General features: G+C 43.2%; 1 protein-coding gene across 6 annotated transcripts in view; it reads left to right on the forward strand.

Moving 5' to 3' along the window:
* Positions 1–13,216, forward strand: part of axdnd1 (axonemal dynein light chain domain containing 1) — a 314,107-nt gene that overhangs the window by 273,866 nt on the left and 27,025 nt on the right. The window contains exon 29 of one of the 6 annotated variants that reach the window (XM_038794665.1): positions 12,887–12,906. The exons of the other annotated variants lie outside the window; for them this stretch is intronic. Coding sequence (XP_038650593.1) covers positions 12,887–12,906 — 20 coding nt within the window. The remainder of the gene's footprint in view (positions 1–12,886; positions 12,907–13,216) is intronic. 6 annotated transcript variants of the gene reach the window in all.

Here is a 13,216-nt window from a genome sequence, read left to right on the forward strand (position 1 = left end):
AAAGGTATTAACTGCCTTTGGTAATGAACCCAATAATGTTGAAGCTCATATAGATAGAAACAAATTAATCATTTCTGGTCCACATTGCTCAGAAAGACAAATGATAGGGCTCATAACACAGAATAATAAAATCTTGAAATGATTGACAATACTGACTGCTATGATTGGTTTAATTATAAGAAGTAGTGTTCAGTTCCGGTGGTTTCAGTTATTTAAGGTTCAATATCATTCGTACACTGGAAATTTTTGAAAGATTTCATACTTTGGACATTTTTGGAAGAAAGGAGGAAGATGATTCTCAGCAAAGAAGGCAATAAAATACAAAAAAGAAAGTAACCTTTCAGTGCTCTCCTAATGTTCTTCTGCGTGAAATAGATTATTGCTTTATATGTAAACAAAGTCAGAGATGACCTGAAAGCGTACTAATCCTTTTTTGAATTCTGTCAAGTGCACACTGTCTGTCTTAAAAATTAACTATTAATATGTTTGTGCTAAACATTGTTAATAATGTTTACTACTACGGAACTGTTATGAAGTTGTTCTCTCTATTTTTATAAATTTTGTTATGGGCCTGGTCTTAGAAACTACAAAGTATATTCTGAAGTCCATCTGACCTACAACCACTATGATGAATTTGGCTAGGATGAGCATAAGAGCCTTCCTTTTATGTGTAATTCATCAGTCTTCCCAGACACTTTAATAAAAACAAGCTTATTCTAAGAACTTAGTTAACATATATATATAAACACACAGCAAGAATTTTTATCAATTACAAACATAAAGACACCACCCAGCTACAGTAATCTATGTATAACACCTAATGAATTCCCCATTAACTGTTCCAATTCACAAACAAAATTCACTAAACCAAAACTCCTATTCAAAGGTGGGCTTAGTACATAGCTGCCCATGACTGGGCTCCCCGTCGACCATTGACCACACAGTGTGCCCCAAGCCTTGGATATCTTGACTTACGGCTGTGACCTTCTCACCCAAGCTTCAACTTTGGACGCCACCCGTTCAATGTTGGCCTGGGTAGCATTCATTTTCGGCATGATCACCTGAACCTGAAGGTCATTGGACTTCTCCAACTGCACCTGCAGGCACTGGAAGGTTGCTGACATCCCCTCCTGTAAATCCTGGCTCTGCTCTGCACCTCCACCAGTAATGGGATAATTCTTTCCAGAAGCATAAAACCTGTCTGAGCTACACATGGTGCGATCTCTTGTAGGAGTAGTGGAGGGATGTGGTGGGGGGGGGGGGGGGGGGGGGGGGGGGGGGAGGACTCACTATAGGGACATCACTATGCATTAGGGGATCACTTGGTTGACCTATGCTGACCCCCGCCTGGAAGAGTGCCCTCTCTCCCACCTCCTCAGCCAGCTTCATCACCCTCTGTTCGGTAGTGGTTAGTATCCTTAAGTCTGGCTTGCCCCTTCCAATCTTTTCCTTCTCCCAGCAGTTATGGGATATCTTTTCATGGAAGGGGGTGGGGGGTGGTGCAGTGAGGGGTGGGGTTTGAGGGATGGGAGTGATGACAGGGGTATAGAGGTGGTGTGTCACCCGGGCTGCCCTAAGGAGGTTGTTCATCTTCTTGCGGCATTGCAATCCGGTTCTCAGGATGGGGTCCACAGTGCTCACCTCCTCTGCCACCTCCACCCAGGCCTGGTTTACATCAGCAGGAGGTAGCCTCCTGACCACTCTGGGGAGGAGGGTATCTTGCCTCTCTGCATCTAGCACCCTGTTCAGTTTGCCATCTGTAAACTGAGGGTTTGCTCTACGCGGGGCCATCTTCCTGGCTGGAATGAGATTGAGTGGGGATTGGAGTGTTTATATACAGATCCAGCTTGTCAATCTCTCAAGTGCCAATTCCAGACCCAGCGAATCCAACGTCGGCGGGTATTAGAATTGCACTAGTTTCACGTGGGCAGAGCGCTGGCCGATTAGCACGTCCTGAATTAATCCCGAATTAGTGCCCCTAATGGGAATGGGAAACTCTCCCAATTCAGTTTCGGTGTCAACACTAAAATGGAGAATGTTGCCTTTTATCTTGGAAGTAAATGAACAGTTAAAGCACAAATATTTTAAAACATACATTGTTAACACTTTTCTGGGACTTTGGATACTCCTCCTCTGGCAGTCCAATCTCAGCACTCTGGCTGCTGCATTGTTTCCACCTTGCACTTTCTTCTCAGTAAAATGATTTGCGCTCCCTTTAAACTCTTAAAACTCAAACCATCTAGGCTTGCAGTCAGACAGACTGCATAAAAAAAATCACATGACCACAAAAATTTCACCTTAAATTAAAGTCACAGTCCCAAAACATAACAATCTTATGAACCTTAAATTGTAACAGCATTTTGGGGCTGCAGTGAAGATCTGAGGTTGTGTGGACTGCCAGAGGAGGAGGTGTTATGGCAGCTGTAAAGAAAGTTAGCGCACACAACAGGGAAACTCCTCTTGTGGTCAAAAATCTGTTCGATGTTGAGGAAATGGAATCCTTTCTCTTGATAACTGAGCTGACAGCATCCGATTGCTTTAATGGCCACATGGTTGCAAACAATGGTGGCCGTGTTCCCAGTGGGATACAGCAATGGTGGCAAACTCACTGAACTCTGTCCTAGCAAATCTACTCCTGTTGTGAAATGAATATGCTGTTCAGCTTTGGCAAAGAGGGCATCAGTAATCTGCGAGATGCAATGATGTGCGGATGTTTCTTAGATGCCACCAAAGCCTGCAGCTAGAATCAAAGAATCATAGAATAGTGGCAGCACAGAAGGAGGCCATTCAGCCCATCTTGTTTATGCCAGCCTGAGGACACCCAGGTGCCATTTCTAATCCCACCTTCCTGCAGCTGGTCCATAGTCCTGTAGCTTAGAGCACTTAAGCCGATCCTTTGAAAGAATTTGGGATCTCTATCTCCACCACCAACTCGGGCAGCGAATTCCAGACTCCCACTAACCTCTGCGTAAAAAAGTTTTTCCTCATATTCCCTCTACACCTTCTTCCATTTATCTTGAATCTAAGTCCTCTGGTTCCAGAATTCTCCACCAAGGGAAACAATTTTATCCTGTCCACCCTTCCTGTTCCCCTCATAATTTTGTACACGTCAATTAAGACACCCCTCATTCTTCTTTGTTCCAAGGAAAATAACCCAAACCTATCCAATCTGTCCTCGTAGCTACACTTTTCTAGCCCTGGCAACATTCTTGTATACCTCCTGTGCGCTCTCTCCAGAACAATTACATCCTTCCTGGGGCTTAGGGGCAGCAGGGTAGCATGGTGGTTAGCATAAATGCTTCACAGCTCCAGGGTCTCAGGTTCGATTCCTGGCTGGGTCACTGTCTGTGTGGAGTCTGCACGTCCTCCCCCTGTGTGCGTGGGTTTCCTCCGGGTGCTCCGGTTTCCTCCCACAGTCCAAAGATGTGCGGGTTAGGCGGATTGGCCATGCTAAATTGCCCGGAGTGTCCTAATTAAAGTAAGGTTAAGGGGGGGGTTGTTGGGTTGCGGGTATAGGGTGGATACGTGGGTTTGAGTAGGGTGATCATGGCTCGGCACAACATTGAGGGCCGTAGGGCCTGTTCTGTGCTGTACTGTTCTATGTAATATGGTGACCAGAACTACACACAATATTCCAGTTGTGACCTCACCAGTGTTTTTGTTTTTTTGTTTTTTATAAATGTTTTTTTATTGGGTTTTTGAACAAGGTCTAATTACCGTTATGTACACAGGATAAGAAACATATATATACACATATGTAGAAGAGATGGGGACACCCAAACATACCAAAGAGAAGAAAATAGTACATAGTAAAAAAAAACAATAAAAAATGAAATAGAATAACTGGTAGGGTATTGTGCACCAGCTCGACAGCGGCAGCTCTGTACACCTGGCAAAATTAGTTACAACACGTAAGTAGGCGACTGTTTGCGGGGGGGGGGAGGCAAATATACATTTGGGTGCCGGGGAGATAATTACAGTGTGTGATACTTGGCTGTGTTTCGTGTTGTTGTCGCCTGCTTCTCCCGGACGGATCTCGCTGCCGTCTCGCGCTCGCCTCTGCTTCTGCTGCTCCTCCCGTCCTCCGTCTTTATTTTCCTCGTTCCCCGCTCCTGGAGATGTCATGCACGTTTTGGTATCCCATGCCTTCCTTCCGGCTCCCATTTCCCTGCCCCCCCCCCCCCCCCCGACCCGCTGGTCTCCTCTCCTGTTCCCTTCCCCCCCCCCCCCCCCCCCCCCGCCCCCCCCCCCCCCCCCCCCCTCCACGGTTGGCCTTTTTTCCCTCAGGTTTAGCTGTTCCCCCCCCCCCCCCCCCCCCCCCCCCTCCCGGTCTATCTCTCCCTTTCATGCCTTGGCTACTTTCCCCTGATTCTTGACTACTTTCCCCTGATTCTTGGCTACCTGGCTATTCTTCCTCTTGATGGTTGGCCACAAACAGGTCCCGGAACAGTCGCGTGAATGGCTCCCACGTTCTGTGGAAGCCATCGTCTGACCCTTGGATGGCGAATTTGATTTTCTCCATTTGGAGAGATTCCGAGAGGTTGGACAGCCAGTCTGCAGCTCTGGGCGGTGCTGCTGACCGCCAGCCAAACAGGATTCTACGGCGGGCGATCAGGGAGGAAAAGGCAAGGCGTCCGCCCTCCTCCCCAGGAATAGATCTGGCTGGTCCGAGACCCTGAAGACCGCCACATTCGGGCATGGCTCCACCCTCATCACTACCACTTTGGACATTGCCTCAAAGAAGGCTGTCCAGTACTCCACAAGTCTGGGGCAAGACCAGAACATGTGGGCGTGGTTGGCTGGGCCTACTTGGCACCGTTCACATCTATCCTCCACCTCTGGGAAGAACCTACTCATACGGGTTCTTGTTAAGTGGGCTGTATGTATCACTTTTAGCTGCGTCAGGCTGAGCCTTGCGCATGTGGAGGTGGAGTTGACCCTATGCAGTGCTTCGCTCCAGAGTCCCCACCCTATCTCAATCCCCAGGTCATCCTCCCATTTCTTTCTTGCTGCGTCCAGTACGGTGTCGGCCCTTTCTATCAGTCGGTCATACATGTCACTACAGTTTCCTTTGTCTAGTATGCTTGCGTCCAGTAGTTCTTCCAGTAGTGTCTGTGGTCTGTGGTGGCGGTTGGAGGTACGTCCTTGTCTCCTTTCGTAGGAAGTTTTTAAGCTGCAGATACCTTAGTTCGTTCCCTCTGGCTAGCTGAAATTTCTCTGTCAGTTCGTCCAGTGTTGCGATCCTGCCGTCCGTGTATCGGTCCCTGACTGTCAGTATCCCTCCGACCTGCTCCCACCTTTTGAAGGTGGCGTCAGTCAGTGCTGGTGTGAACCTATGGTTGTTGCAGATGGGAGCTTTGTCCGACATTTTGGTCAGGCCAAATTGCTGCCGCAGTTGGTTCCAGGATTGGAGGGTGGCTATTACCACCGGGCTGCTGGAGTGTTTTTTGGGTGGGGATGGGAGTGCTGCCGTGGCGAGGGCCCAGAGGGAGGTCCCCACGCAGGAGGCCTCCTCCGCGCGCACCCACTCGGCCTCTGGCTCCTGGATCCATCCCCTTATTCGCTCGGCCGTCGCCGCCCAGTGGTAGAATTGTAGGTTTGGGAGGGCTAGCCCCCCCCCCCCCCTGGATTTTGTTTTTTGTAGGACCTTCTTTGGGATCCTAGCATTCCCCCCCCCCCCCCCCCCCCCCCCATACGAACGCCATGATTAGTTTGTCCAGCGCTTTGAAAAAGGCCTTGGGGATGGAGCCTTCTCGGGCTACAAACTCAACATGAGCAAAAGCGAGATCTTCCCAGTACACCCGCAAGTGGGGGGGGGGGGGGGGGGGGTGGGGGGGGAGCTCGCGGGGAGAGTCCAGACGATCAAAATGAACGTACTGCCCAGGTTCCTCTTCCTGTTTTATACAATTCTAACGTTATATCCTTTCTTTTATATTCTATACCCGCCAATGAAGGAGAGCATTCTATATGCTTTCTTAAAAACCTTGTCTACTTGAACTGTTGCCTTTAGGCTGTGCCTGTATGCCAAGATCTCTCACTTCATCTCCTTCTCTTAGTATATTCCCATTTATTGTGTACTTCCTACAACTGTTTGAGCTCCCTAAATGCACATCCTCATACTTCTCTGTGTTAAATTCCATCTGCCACTTATTGCCCATTTCACCAAACCATCTATATAATTTTGATGATGTTGGCTATCCTTTACACTGTCCACCACTCGACAAATCTTTGTGTCATCTGCAAATTTCCCAATCATGTCCAAATCGTTAATATATAATACAAACAGTAAGGGTCTGAACACCGAGCCCTATGGAACACCACTTGAAGCAACCTTCTAATTGCAAATGTTAAGGTCCATGGTTTAGAGAACCCCAAAGTGTATCATGGAGTTCACCTGACCCTTAACTTTGAATTTACTGTGGTTCTGGGGAACACACAGGCCTGCCTTTCAGGAGTTACAGCACTTTTAAAATTAAAACAGTTTATTTATAAAATCAGTTAACACTTTGTAAACCCACAGTAAACATCTTAACAACCATCAACACCAATAATCCCCAAAGAATACATTACTCTACAGATAACCCTTAATAAATTCTCAAACAAAATCTGGAAGACAAAAGACCCTTTTTAACACAGAGATCAGGTTTAAATTCTCTAATGAGAGGAGTCATCTCTTTGAAATCACCCAAATGAACACTCTAGCTTGTAGAGAGATCCATGCGCATCTGCTGGCTTTCACTGCAACTCTTCTCTCTGAAAACAAAACTAAAAACTCACTCTGTAGCAGCCTGCTCAAAACGAAAGTAAAGCAGACAGACAGCCCAGCTCCCCCCACACTCTAACATCACTTATAAACACCTATTTCTTAAAGACCAATTTCTTAAAGGTACTCTCACATGACACCTTCCCCCAAGAAAAAAAAACCCATCAACTTCAAGATGGTTTCATTTTTCATCTTTTCACGTTCCTTTAAGAAATATGGACAGTGAATATACATTTCTTTTTTAACAAAACAAAATACGCAAACATTTATAATAACAGTCCATTTTAGTTCTTCTTCCTCCACCGAACCTACTTCTGATCATCATATCCATGACAAAGCATCGCTATGACGTTTACTCGTCCTGCCACATGTACTATTTTTAAATGAAATGGCTGTAACAATAAACTCCATCGAAACAGTATTGCACTGTTATTCTGGAATCGCTCCAAAAACGTCAGTGGATGGTGATCAGTATATATAATGGTGTCAGACGGATGGCTCGTCACATAAATGTGAAAATGTTGCAAAGCCAGCACCAAACTCAAAGTCTCCGTCTCAATCGTTGAATACTTTTTCTGGTGAGAATTCAATTTCTTTGAAAAATAACCAATAGGCCGCTCTAGTCCTTCATCGTCGTCTTGCAGAAGCACCGTACCTACGCCCACATAATTCGCATCAACAGCCACTTTGAATGGTTTGGTATAATTTCGGATGGCTAACACAGGAGCATTGGTCAACACAGCCTTGAGGCTGTCAAATGCCTGTTGACACTCCACTGTCCACTTAAATTTGATACGCTTCTTTAGCAAGTCCGTCAGTGGAACGACCACACAGCTAAAATTTGGCACAAATTTCCCGTAGAATCCACTCATGCCAAGAAATCTCAGTATTTCCCTTCGTGTCGAAGGTATTGGAAACTCCCGAATAACTTTTGTTTTCACATCCCATGGGACCATTCGACCCTGTCCGATTGTATGGCCAAAGAAAGTGACTTGGGCTTTTCCAAATTCACTTTTGAAATGAAATGAAAATCGCTTATTGTCACGAGTAGGCTTCAATGAAGTTACTGTGAAAAGCCCCTAGTCGCCACATTCCGGCGCCTGTTCGGGGTGGCTAGGTTTACCACCAAACCCGCCTCTTGAAGTCAATCAAATAACTCCATCAGATATTTTAAATGTTCTGTCCATGTCTGGCTAAAAATTACCAGATTGTCGTTGTATACCGCACAATTGGGTAATCCTGAAACGATTTTGTTCATTAACTATTGAAATGTGGCTGGGGTGCTTTTTATGCCAAATGGCATAACTTTGAATTGGTATATACCATCTGGAGTCATAAACGCTGAAATCTCCTTCACCCTTTCAGATAAAAGGGAACAATTAAATTTTTAACCAGTAACCTTTAAGTAAATCCAGTTTGGAAATAAAAATCTGGTTGTCCCACTTTCTCAATGCAATCCTCCAAACGTGGGATAGGATAAGAGTCCGTTCATGTAACTGCATTAACCTTTCTATAGTCCACACACAACCGTTGGATACTGTCCGGTTTTGGTACCATCATTATGGGTGAGCTCCATTGGCTGAAACCCACTTCAATTATGCCATTTTTAAGCATACTCTCACTCTCTTTGTTAACCTGTGTCAATTTTAAAGACTTATGTCTATATGGATGTTGTTTGATTGGAGCAGCATTTCCCACATCTACATGATGTATAGCCATTTTAGTGCTTCCCAACTTATCTCCACAAACTTGCCCATGTGATATCAATAACTCTTTCAGATCAGTCCGTTTTTCCTCTGGAAGGTAACTCAACAATTTATCCCAATTTTTAAGAACATCCTCGTTTTCCAATTTAATTTGAGGTATGTCAAATTCACAGTCATCTGGATTTGGTTCGTCACTTTGAGTTAGAATCATTAAAACCTCTTCCTTTTGCTCTCGTTCCCTTTCAAAGTACCTTTTAAGCATGTTCACATGACACACTCGGTGAGTTTTTCTTCCATCTGGCGTTCTTACCACATAATTCGCCTCACTTAATTTCCTTTCAATCTGATAAGGCCCACAAAACCTTGCTTTTAAAGGTTCACCTACCACTGGTAACAATACTAAAACTTTATCTCCACTGGCAAAACTGCGAACTTTGAATTTCCTGTCCACTACGCGTTTCATCACATGTTGTGCAATTTTTAAATGCTGTCTAGCCAATTCACCGGCTTTATTTAATTGTTCCCTAAAATTTTACACATTATCCAATACTGTAAGTTCCGAATTCTCACTCACCAATTTATCCTTAATCAATTTAAGTGGTCCTCTTAACTCATGGCCAAAAATTAGTTCCAGAGGACTGAATTTGGTTGACTCATTCGGTGCATCCCTAATTGCAAACAGTACAAATGGAATTCCTTTATCCCAATCCTCTGGGTAGTGACAAGAAGCACTCAACATTGTCTTTAATGTCTTATGCCACCTTTCTAATGCTCCCTGCGATTCTGGATGGTACGCAGTTAAGTTGTTTTATTCCTAAGCTTCTTTGAATAACCTTGAGTTAAAATTTGATCCTTGATCCAATTGCATTTCTGTGGGTAGTCCATGTCTAGGAAAGAATTTAAGTAACACCTCCACAATCTTTTTAGCTGTAATATTGAATACTGGAATGGCCTCTGGAAACCTAGTAGACACATACATTATCGTCAAAAGATATTGATTCCTATTTTTCATTTGAGGAAGCGGTCCTACGCAATAAATTAAGACCCTTGTAAAAGGTTCCTCAAATGCTGGAATGGGTAGTAAAGGCGCTGGTTTTATCACTGCTTGAGGTTTCCCTATCACTTGACATGTGTGACATGATCGACAAAATTTAACTACATCTTAATGTAGTCCAGGCCAATAAAAATGTTTTTGGATTTTAGCTCGAGTTTTCCTTATTCCCAAATGACCTCCCACTGGTACCTCATGTGCAACTCGCAACACCTCCTTTCTATACCCTACTGGCAATACTACTTGATGAACGTCTGTCCACTTTTCATCCACCTGCATATGTAAAGGTCTCCATTTCCTCATCAAGACATATTTTTTATGGTAATAACACTCCAGTATACACTCAGATTCCTCTTCTGTGTATGCTTTCTGACATATCCGTATATATTTCTGTTGTAACTCCGCTAATTTGCCTGAACTAAAAATATTCACCTCATCCTCCACCTGTTCTTGTTCTTTTTTACCCATCTGATCAAAAATAGTTTCTGATAATTGCACTTCAACTTTATCTTCACTCTTTGATTTCTCCTCTTGTCTTAACCTGTGACTTTGCCGAAAAATACCTCAATAAAATTGCTTGATAAAAAAACCTGTGACTTTGCGACCTTTTTACTATACAATCCGGAAAAATCCCAGGATACTCGTCCTTCAGCACTTCAGTTTTCTGTTTTCCACTGGCTTATCAACCACAGTAGGCATCACTCCCACCTATGATCCAGCTATATCATTACCCAAGATAAACTGTATTCCTGGACAAGATAGTTTCTCTATTACTCTTACTACCACTTCACCACTCTTCACTGGACTTTCCAACCTTACCTCATATCATGGAACACTACTCTTCTCACCCTGAATTCCACATATTACCACCTTTTCTGGCAATATTCTTCCCAAACTACGTAACTCCTCATCTCTTACCATTAAAGATTGACTAGCTCCCATATCTCTTAAAATTGTGACTTCTTTACCTGCTCCTTCTGGGACACATGAGTAAACATTACCCACACAAGTAAATTCTTTAACGAGATCTGGCACCTTCTTATCAATTATCTCTTGATCAGGCTGTACAATCTTTTGCTCCTCCTTCGCTTCACTTGGGCTTTCCTTTACCACTTTAACAAACCCACTGTCTTATCCTGTTTTACCACATCAGCCTTCCCAGTTCTTTTCTTCAATCACCAACACTGACTTTACATGGCCTAGTCTATTACAGTGAAAACGTTGAAACGTTTCATATCTCTTCCCCCCCCCCCCCCCCCCCCCTCGGATTTCCTTTTTAATCTGAGGTACAATTTCCTTATTATCTCCCATCAGATCTCCCTTCCCTCTACCACTTGAGTATTTCTCTTTCCCCAGTTTCTATCCCTCACAGGCTGAAAATGATGTCGGAAACCAAGCTTTGATTTATGAACTTATTCATAATCATCTGTCATTTATGCTGCTAACCTCGCAGTTTTAATCCTCTGCTCTTCCACATGAGTTCTCACTACATCAGGAATTGAATTTCTAAACTCCTCCAAAAGTATAATTCATCTGAAAGCTTCATACCTTTGGTCTATTTTCAAAGCCCTTATCCACCTATCAAAATTACTCTGTTTGATCCTTTCAAACTCCATGTATGTTTGACCAGGTTCTTTCCTTAAATTTTTAAACCTTTGTCTGTAGGCTTCTGGCACCAGTTCATATACACCTAAGATGGACTTTTTCACCTCCTCACATGTCCCAGATACCTCCTCTGATAGTGATGCAAACACTTCACTAGCCCTACCTACCAGTTTTGTTTGAATCAGTAATACCCACATGTCCTGTGGCCATTTCATTCATTTAGCTACCTTCTCAAATGAAATGAAAAAGGCTTCTACCTCCTGCTAATCAAACCTTGGCAATGCTTGGAAATATTTAAATAGATCCTCACCAAGCGTTTGACTATGACGCTCTTTCTCACTATCCTCCAACTGTAAGTTTCCCCTTACGTCTGCCAATTTTAATTGACTCTCATGTTTTCTTTTTCTGAAGCTCAAACTCGCTCTCTTTTTCCCTTTCCCTGACATTTATCTCCCTTTCTCCTTTTCTCTTTCCTCTCTCTTTTTCTTTTTTCCTGATCTCCCTTTCTCTCTCTTTTTCTCTTTCCTCTCTCTCTTTTTCTTTTCCCCTCATCTGTATCTCCCTTTCTCTCTCATTTCGTATTCAAGTTGCTTTAATTCTTTTTCGTGTTCAAGTTGCCTGATTTGTAACTGAATTTTTGCCATTTCTAATGAGTCAGACTGTATCTCAGGCAATTTTAAATGCTCAGCGAGTGCTGTAAGTACCTCTTCTTTTCGTATGCTGTCAGGTAAAGTTAACTGCAATGTTTTTGCCAGATTTAAAAGCCTTTTTTAGTCTCTGTTCGTAAGCTACCGCGTTTTCCACCCCCCAAAACGTCCGAGCCTCTGAAAGAGCCATTGTCCACAACACATTCCCTACTTAAACTGAAATACCACACCTGAAAAGCAACCACAATGTGCTCACCACTCACTGTCTTTAAGTTCACAAAGCCAATCCAATAGACAGACTTTTATCCCCCTCGAGCCCCAATTTGTTATGGTTCAGGGTTTAGAGAACCCCAATGTACATCATGATGTTCACCTGACCCACAACTGTAAATAGATTTTGGTTGTGGGGAACACAAGGGCCCACTTTACAGGTGTGAAGCAACAGAGAACTAAGAGTATTTTTAAACAAAAAATAATGTTTATTCTATGAACACAGTTAACATGTTATAAACATACAGTGAACATCTTAGCACCCATCAATTCAAATACACCCCCAAAGAATACAGTACTCTGTAAGACATCCATAACACAAAAACCCTTAAAACTTCATATTTTAGAGAGTTGAGTGGTGGGGAAAGAAGTATTTGGAGTATAACAGAAAAGCTTTTATTATGAACGGCAACAGTAGTAGAGGTGTTGTGCAACTTCCATCTTAGGCCAAGAAATGGAATGGGTGAAGAAGGATAGCGTTTTCAAAGGCAGTAGGTGGTAGCTATTGATTACACCTATAACAATTTCAATGTGGTTTCTGAGTCCTTGTATATGGTTTAAACTTTATAAACGAATAGTACCTTTCATAACATTCTCCATTCATAACATTCTCTATTCATAACATTCTCCATGGGCAGCTCGGATCTGGAGCATAGTTTCTGCATGCTGAACTTTGTTCAGCAGCAGGAATACATACAACAAGTTTTCCCATTGCTGTGATGCATCAAATTTACTGATGCAAATTGACAAATGATGGACATGAGGTAAGAATATTGCATATTGCTAATGCTGAAACCGAGAGGCATCACAAATATATTTGCATACGATTTTCCTTCTATTTTAGCAAACATGTTTAAGATGCAAGTAAGTATGTTTTTTCCTAAAAACTAATGTTCTAAGTTATTTACATTTAAATATATATATAGATGTATATATTGCCCATAATTCCCTCCTCCATATCTTATTTCTCAGTTTACTTCTCAGTTCTTGCTAAAGTTGTCCTTAATGGAGCATTGCAGCATGGAGTTTCTGTTCCCACCATCAATCTCCAGTTACTCATGCAATAGGTTGGCTTCAACAATTTATTTGGTTGCAAAGATAGAATGCAGCACCAAATCATATTATAAACCCCAAAAGGAACCTGCTAAATCCTTGCCTGTTTCATGTTTCTTTT

This window comes from Scyliorhinus canicula, chromosome 4 (genome assembly GCF_902713615.1).
Source record: "Scyliorhinus canicula chromosome 4, sScyCan1.1, whole genome shotgun sequence".
Classification (NCBI taxonomy): Eukaryota; Metazoa; Chordata; class Chondrichthyes; order Carcharhiniformes; family Scyliorhinidae; genus Scyliorhinus; species Scyliorhinus canicula.